General features: G+C 35.7%; 1 protein-coding gene across 3 annotated transcripts in view; it reads left to right on the top strand.

Annotated features, from left to right (window-relative positions):
* The window catches only part of ARHGEF12 (Rho guanine nucleotide exchange factor 12), a 150,039-nt gene that overhangs the window by 119,850 nt on the left and 21,450 nt on the right, over window positions 1–8,739 (top strand). For all 3 annotated transcript variants that reach the window (XM_007121708.4, XM_007121707.4, XM_007121706.4), the window contains 5 exons: window positions 4,291–4,423; window positions 4,727–4,762; window positions 5,095–5,249; window positions 6,226–6,372; window positions 7,465–7,550. In XM_007121708.4, the coding sequence (XP_007121770.1) occupies window positions 4,291–4,423; window positions 4,727–4,762; window positions 5,095–5,249; window positions 6,226–6,372; window positions 7,465–7,550 (557 nt within the window). The remainder of the gene's footprint in view (window positions 1–4,290; window positions 4,424–4,726; window positions 4,763–5,094; window positions 5,250–6,225; window positions 6,373–7,464; window positions 7,551–8,739) is intronic.

Raw genomic sequence — 8,739 nt, 5'->3', positions numbered from 1 at the left:
AGGCGGACGCGCAACCACTGCGCCACCAGGGAAGCCCTTTTTTTTTTTTTTTTTTAATGCTAAGGGGAAGCCAGTTGAGAGGAAGAGGTTGAAAATACGGGAGATGGACTATGTATCCAATAGAACAAAAGTTTTGAGAAGGAGAGAAGCGATGATATGTGGGGTGTATGTGAAGGGCAAGGTTATTAGCTGAGAGTTAGGATTTAGTGAGAAGGGCAAAGGGGATTTGAAAAGTAAAGAAAAAGATAGGAAGTCATTGTAGATAATTGAGAAAAGAGCTTATTACCATATTTCTTCATACTTGTTATAATGGGTTTCTGAAGCAAGTGAGCTGGAAGAATTAGGTGGTTTTATTTGGAGAAGGAAATGCCTCTCTATATTGGTGATTTTGGAAGCAGTTCAATTTCTGGTATGACAAGATCAAGGATAAATCTGTGGGAGTGGTCACCAAGGTGGCAAAGAGGGGGTTACTAGAGATGAAGAGGGTAAGGAACCAAGGGTTTGAATACCTTTATACCACAGACATTGAGATCACTGCATGCGATCATAGCACAGAGAGGAAAACTGTGATCCAGCAGCCAAAGGTTCAGTGTTGCTAGATGGTTCTTGGTAGGGGGAGAACATGTGATATTATTCAGAGTGAGAGCCTCAGTAGAGCAAGGGATTTTTATAAGAAGGTAAGATAATAGTCTAAAAGTAGTACTGGGGAAAAAGAAGGGTCTCTATCTCATCTCCACCCTGCAGTACACAGTGTATGACCGAAACATCAGTCTCTGTTTGAGAGGGCTGTAGCAGAAGAGGTTACCTTCCATGGGATAGGAAAGTTTTTACTTAAGACAAAGAAGTAGGGGTGACATTTGTAGAGAAGTCTGGAGGTTCTGTCTTATATGGAATTCTGAAGATGTTGGATTGAGTAATGCATTAATTCATGGCTCTCATGTCTCATTGAAATAAAAGTATGGTAGGTAATGCATAAACAAAAATCATAAAGAGAAAAGAAGTAGAGGAAGAAAAGATATTATCATTCAGTAAGAGATTTCAACAAATTTGGGGGAGATTGAAAGTGGGCAAGAGTGGGTTGATGGATAAAACAACATAAAGGAAGTCGGAGCCTGTAGTTCGTTTAAGGAGTCCAAGTTGGGAGCCAGTCTGTCCATTAGAACCCAGGAGAGACTTTGGGCTCAGAGTTGGCATAAGTTACGGAGTACATGAGTAAGAAGTAAAGCTGAAAATGATGAATTAATTGAAGGTCTGTAATCAAAACAGTTATGTCAGCAGCTTCTGATCCTTACATTGTAGAATATAAGCAGTTTGTCATTCCTGTATCAGAAGAAAATGAATATGCTCTTTGTTACACAAGTTGAGTGAATTGTATAGGGAGTTAAGTCCTCCATGGTATTAGTGCCCTGGAGCTCACTTTAGGGGACCTGGAGCATGACAGTAGGCATGCCAGGGGCTTACCCTGCTCTGAGGAGCTTCCAGCTGAAATGGCCATACTTCCACATAGCAGAACGGAAAGCCAAGTCAGCTGCCCAGTCTTTTATTCTTACATATGAACAGCATTACTCACTTTTGGCAAAAGTTATTAGAGTCCAGACCTAAGATAATACATAATGCCAAACATATTAGTGGCATAAAAAAGAAAATACAAAATCAACACAAAAACTGCCACTAGCAGAAAATAATTTAGGTAATAAGAAGAACTTATAAAAATACCTCTAAATTAGGTAGTATTCTTGAAGAAATTAAAGAGGTTATTATATCTAAAGCAAGAATAGGATGTTATAAAAAAGGAACAGAGACCAAAAAGTTTTAATGTAACTATTACATATAATAACTGTTTTATTAGTTATTAATTGCTTTGTGATAAATTACCCCAAAACTTAATGGCTTAATATAAAAAATATTTACTACTTCACATTTTTGGTGGGTAAGGAACTCAAGAGCAGCTTAGCTGGGCAGTTCTGGCTTGGAGTCTCTCATAAAGCTGTAGTCAGGATGTCAACCAGCCATCTGAAAGCTTAATGGGGCCAGGAGACCTCTTCTGTGATTCCGCAGGTGGCTGGTGGCAGAAAGACTTAGCTCCTTGCTGGAGGCCTCTGCTCCGCACCACATGGGCTTCTCCATAGAACTGCTTGAGTGTTCCCTGACGTGGTAGCTGACTTTCCCAGAGTGATGCAAAGGAGAGCAAGAAAGAAATCCCAGTGTTTTTCTTTATGACTTAGTCTGTATGGATATACCCCCTTATTTCAGCAAGTTAGAAGCAAGTCACTAAATCCAGCCCACATTCAAGGAGAGAAAAATTAGGTGCCACTGCTGAAGGGAGGAGTAGCAAAGAATTTGTGGACATATTTTCAGACCACCACAGCTGCTAATAATTAAATAAGAAGAGGAAAAAGAAGTCCCTAAAAATAAAGTCAAGGAAATATTTCAGAATCTATATCAGAGATATCAAGAGATAGAAATTGGAGAGACAAGAATTATGTAGAGAACCACCACAGAGATTCAACCTCTTCTCTTTCACAAAACATCAGCAGAGGAATTGGAGGAGAGGCAGTTAGAGAAATGATAGAAGAGAGCTTCCCAGGGCTGAAAAAGAATACATGTCTTTCAAACAGAAAGGGCTCACCCGGAACCAACTACAATGAATAATAATGTTTTAAAAAAAGACCCATGCCTAGAGTAGCTTTGGAAATGTCAGTGCATCAGAGATAAAGAAAAAGAATCCTGAAAGCTTTCAAGAGAAAGAAAATGGAGATTCTGCTGTGTCACATTTCTCATAACATTAGGTGCTAGAATACAAAGGAGCCATGCCTTCAACTTGCTGCAAGAAAATGATATTGAACTTAGAATTCTATATCCATCCAAACTATCCATCAAATATGAAGAAAGGTATAAAGACATTTTCAGACACTCCAGGATTCAGAGTTTAACTGAAATGCACCCTTTCCTTGAAAGTAATTTAAGATATACACTCCAGCAAAATGAGAGAAAAATTAAGAAAGAAAATCTCATGGGGGCCAGGAAACAGTGGAAACAACCCAGGAAAGTGGTGAAGGGCAGTTCTAGGATGATAGTTGTGTCACAGGCCAAGGGAGCAGCTGTTCCAGATTGGAGCACAAGAACCTAGGGGATAAGAGAAAAGGAGATTTTAAGCAGTTTATAGTAACAGATGAAAAAGTTTGTGACTTGATAAAATTATATTACTTTGACAGCAATAAAAGAAAGGCATTTAGAAATGCTAAGAAGAACAGAGTTGTTCAAGAAAGTTGTCATGATTTGAACATGAAGCAAAATTTTAAAATGGCATAATCTTAAAGTAATTGATGGAGTATATGACTTTAATGTAATAAATACTCTATTTCAAGTGGCCTAGGAGTTGTATCATTGGACCAGTAGAAAAGAAAACATAATCCTAACTAAACATGCCTCTTAAGCTGGCATGAATAATATGTATATGTATGTTGTATTACAATATGTGTATGGTCATAATAACGTAAGCACACTATTTGTTTTCAGACTTTTAGAATCAACCTAATAGGCAAAGCACAGAATATTTTAGTTGTGGCTGCAGATCAGAATGGAAATGTAAAAAATCCTCTTTATGATACAAGTAAAAATGTAACTGAAAGAAATGAAAGGTAAAAGGAAGGAAATATAATTAAAGAGAAGGTTATGGACACTAAATACCTAATTTGACATAGAGGAGAGTTAAGATACTAATGCCTTGTTGGAACAAAGATATATATATATAATTCTATCATTTAAGCTTAGGGAATAACAAATAAGCCAACTAGGAATAATAATATAGTTATTAAACAGTGGGAAGAAAAAGGGGAGGGAAGTGAAGACGGGGCATATAAGTGAGCAAAATCCTCGGAGGAAGAAGAGATAGATATTACCTAAATATAATAAATCAAGAAAAAGAAGTATGAGGTTATTATTTGGAGGTGGACCCCCATAATAACTAAAATTTGAATGAAAAAGATGGGCACTGGGGGTAAAAAAGGATAAAGTAAGAGAATGTTTCTCCTTATATGCCCTTCTGAGTTGTTGCCATATCTTATGTTGATTTTTTAAAACCTGCTTAAAAATGATTTTCCTGTTTATTTTTTAGTGCATTTAAAATTTTATATTAGAATTTTGTTTCTAGCTAACCTGCAATTGTTTAAGTAAGAATTTGGCTATGGGTGAGGTTGAAACTTTGTGGGTTACTAATTCTTTTTTTTTTTTTTTTTTTTTAATCGTCTTTAGTAACACCATCTGAATGCCTGACTTGTGTCTTTTCAGGATCAAAGCAAGTTGGAGAAACGCCAGCATCTGGAGACTCCTTAGATGGCACACCTCGTACTCCCAGTACCATATTTGACTTCCCACCTCCTCCATTAGACCAAGTGCAGGAGGAGGAATGGGAAGTGGAAAGGTAATTCAGTGATATCTTAGGGGCATTTAGGACATTGCTTAAAAGTTTTTCACTGTATGGTATGCCTACACTCTGTAGCATTTTTTTCCCCCATGTGTTTTTTGGGGGAAGAAGTAGAACTTACTGGTAGTAAATACTAGATAGGTACTGAAATATTTTTTAATTTATTTGATACTAAATCATTGCAATATCCAGAATTATTTATCAGCCACTGTAGTTGAACACAATTTTGAGTATCTTTGTCATAAATTTCTTGATTTCCGTTTTGTTTTTGTGTTGACTCTCTGGTCTCCATCATTTTAGGGTGACTGAACATGGGACACCAAAGCCCTTTCGAAAGTAAGTATTCCTGAAGTAGCTTTCAATAGGGCATATTTTAAGAAATATATCTTTTTTCCCCAAAGTCCTCGTTTTAAAGGAAAAGAAACCCTGTACACAAATCTGTTAGATAGTATAAAAGAAATTTCTTAATAAACACAATTATTTAAAAGATATTTATAGAGGTATTTATAACACATGTAAGCTGTTTTGTAAGAGAGGATGATGTTTCAGGCTCTGTGCTAAGCAGTACTTCAGAAATATGACTGATTTACTGTAGTGTAAAGACTTGTGCTATTTCCGATTGTCCATGTGATATCCTCAAATAGAATCCATTATTTTTTCTTCATTAGGTTTGACAGCATAGCTTTTGGAGAAAGTCAAAGTGAGGATGAACAGTTTGAAAATGACTTAGAGACAGATCCACCCAACTGGCAACAGCTCGTTAGTCGAGAAGTGTTATTGGCACTAAAGCCTTGTGAGATCAAAAGACAGGAAGTAATTAATGGTGAGTTTAATTAGTTTTTGTTGTTGTTATTCACATATATTGAGTTTTATTAGAGTTAAACCAACCCCTGAGCCTTGGCATTTGCTTTGAAGTGTCTGCTAGCCTTTTGTTTTGAACAGAGAGGAAATTAAACTAATAGATCTATGATCTTTGAACTTTCCAACTTAAAAATGCAAATGATTGTATGATTCTTGTTGATAATTTAAAAGGAAAATGTATTTAGCATTCAGGTTATTTAAAAATTCATAGCGTTATAGATCTTAAACTTGAAAAATCATTGCGACAACATTTGTCCCATCACTTTACTTTCAGGCTAAGTTATTTTTATGCATAGATTGTAAATGAGGAAGCTAAGGCTCAGGATGAGTGGTTGAATTAGTCAAGATCATACAGCTGATAAGTGATTGTAAGAACACTAGAATCTAGGTCTTCCTTTATCCTCATGCATGTTCTTTATTTTATCCTAGCATATATGTGACAGAGAGATGACATGGAAGCTGTACCTGCTACTGTCTTTAGGCTGTGATTTGAATAAATATCCTTCTTGTCTCTAGCAGCATTGAGACATAGTGAGATTATAAAGTCTGGCCTCAGAAATAAGAGTTTATAGGCAAATTAGGTAACACAGAGTGCTATTATTTCTGAAGAGGGTTCAATTCAAAGTCTATATGCTATTTGGGCTTACAGTTTTCTAATGCTGTAGTTGTGATTGGTTGGTGCTACCAACCAGTGGATTTTGGAGTACATTGTTAAGTTTTAAGTACAAAATAGTTTTGACGATATTTTTCATTTGCCAGTATTTATAGCTCTGTAGGATAATTTCATGTAATCAAGAAGTGACTTCAGAGGTACTATATCCTTTCAAAACTATAAATAATTATTATATAACTCATTTGCTACTTAATTTCAGTTAAAGCCTATGTTTGATCCCATTCTAAGTAAGGTAACATTTTATATTTCCTTTTTTTCTGCTTAGAATTGTTCTACACTGAAAGAGCTCATGTTCGAACACTGAAGGTTCTAGATCAAGTGTTCTATCAGCGAGTTTCCAGAGAAGGAATTCTGTCACCTTCAGAACTACGGAAAATTTTTTCAAACTTAGAAGATATTCTTCAACTTCACAGTAAGAGAAATTGACTCTGATCTTTGTCCCTAACATTTCCAATAGATAAAAGATTGTGAGTATGTAAAGGGACCCTAGCAGTAAAATCTTATAAATGTATCCATGTGTTAGCTTTCCTGAAATTATATAATTAAATGTGAGCATAACATAAAGAAATGACTGGATCTTTGAATTTCTCCCCAACCCTTTACCCCCACCACCCCTGCATCAGCCTTTTTTATACAAAGTGTTAACGCAGGATTTAGGGCCTAAAGTCAATGCCTGAGATGAAAAACATGAATAGTTAAAATTACCCTTGGAAATTCCCTATTGATTACAATATATATGTTTTTAAAAAATATATTCTATATAATAATATATGTGTAAATATATTTTGTAAATAGTAATATACAGCATATAATCCCATGGTGAGAAAATTTTCAGGAATTAAATTATTTTATTGTTTTGTTGCTTGGAATGCTTGAGTGAATACATAAAAAATCTGTCTTGCTGGCTTTCCCTGGTTGTAGTTATCTTGGACTTTTGTAGACAGTGGTATCAGTTCCTCTCTTTTTAAGTCACTGTTTCTCCAGGACCCTTAGTTTTCAGTCTTTCTTTCATCAAGGATGCCATCACCACCTACCAACACCCTCCCACCAAAAGGTTGCCTTTTGCTCCTTTGTGGGTGATCCTAGGTCTCACCAGTGTGCACGGACACATTCAAGCATGATGATGTCCATTGCCTGGGAACACACACATTTTGAGAGGAACAGTGGATGGAGTCACCTGTACAACTGAACTTTGTTTTTTATCAGCATGGTTGGTTATAGATGGAGTCTTGAGGTTAAATGTGTATTTGATGCACCTATACTGTGTATAATGTGCTAGTTTCCACATTGTTTTATGCTTTGGCAACTGTTTTTCAGATAGAACTCAAAACATTTAGGTATATAGGAATTGGGTCCAGATTTATATTTAAGGCGATCAGAAGCAGCTATATACTACTCTGAAAATCCTTTTGTTTTTTGAAAATTTAGGTTCGTGGTATTACCAGTATCTCAGCCTGAAATGAATGTATGCTTAATTTTTTTCATTGTTTTTTTTCTCCCTTAGTTGGGTTGAATGAGCAAATGAAGGCTGTTCGAAAGAGGAATGAGACATCTGTTATTGATCAGATTGGGGAAGATTTGCTGACTTGGGTAAGGAGATTTGCTATTTAATTTATTTAAAAATTTTCATAGACACTTGATCAGATTCAAGGTTAAGTTGCTAACCTTCCCAAGTATGCAAACTCATCCATTTTGCAAAGCTAATGTAAAGATGAAAAGTGTCCAACTGTGTATTCTTACTTATTCTTCTAATAAGTGCCCAATCAACTACATGCTCTTTTCTCATCAAATTAAAGATACTAGTTCTTTGTGTTTAAAAGAATGTAGAATAACATGGATATTGATAAAAAATAATTTAACTGATGTAGAATTTTAACTATCTTCTGTTGTCAAAATCTCAGAATTGTACTGTAAAACGTTAGACAATTGTAGATCCAGAACTACCATCACAAAAGTAGAAAAGTGAAAATTACTTAATCTTATGTACAAGGAAAGAGTTCAGAGACTATAGTAGCTGTTTGTCAAATTGTATTTATCTTTCCAGCTGACTCTTTATCAGTATATACTCCATAATATATACTTACGTGCCAAGCACTGTTCTAGGTACTGGGGATGCAGTAGCAGTCAAAACAGATATAACTCCTGCCCTAGTGGAGCTTATAGTCAATGGGAAGAAAAAATAGAAAAACAGTCGTTAGTTATTTCAGGTGTGATTAGTGTTACAAAAAGGGGAGAATACAGGTTATTATGGGAATAGATAGCAAGGAGACCTGAACTGGAACATACAGAAAATCTTCCTAGGGGAAAGTGGGTTTGATCCAGACATTTAAAGAAAGTACTACAGTTAAGGCTGTGAATAATAGTAAAATATGTGATGTAGTTCTCAAAATTTTAACACTGGTTGAATAAGAACTGTTTAGCTATGCCGACAGATATTTACTTCAATACGTAGACTGAGGAAATGTCACAAGATTTTGGTAATTTTACAATGATTGATAATTTTACAATGATTAAACACTAGAAAGTTGACTTAAAACAATCTTGATCCTACTCCTTTCATTGATGGTGAGACTGTGACTCAGAATCTACTAATCTATTAGTAGAGCTCTTCTTAGCCATTAGCCACTTGACACGTAGAACAAGATCAGGGAATCATAATCCAGTCTCATCTTGCATTTACTGAACTTTCCAAAGCATTTTCTCCTTAGGCCCACGCTGGTATCATTGTTATTAAGGAGACTTAACTTCCTTGAAAAATCCAGCTTTTTCTGTGGCTACT

This window comes from Physeter macrocephalus, chromosome 16 (assembly GCF_002837175.3).
Source record: "Physeter macrocephalus isolate SW-GA chromosome 16, ASM283717v5, whole genome shotgun sequence".
Taxonomy (NCBI): domain Eukaryota; kingdom Metazoa; phylum Chordata; class Mammalia; order Artiodactyla; family Physeteridae; genus Physeter; species Physeter macrocephalus.
Note: the sequence above shows the minus strand (reverse complement) of the source record. Positions and strands in the feature narration are given on the sequence as shown.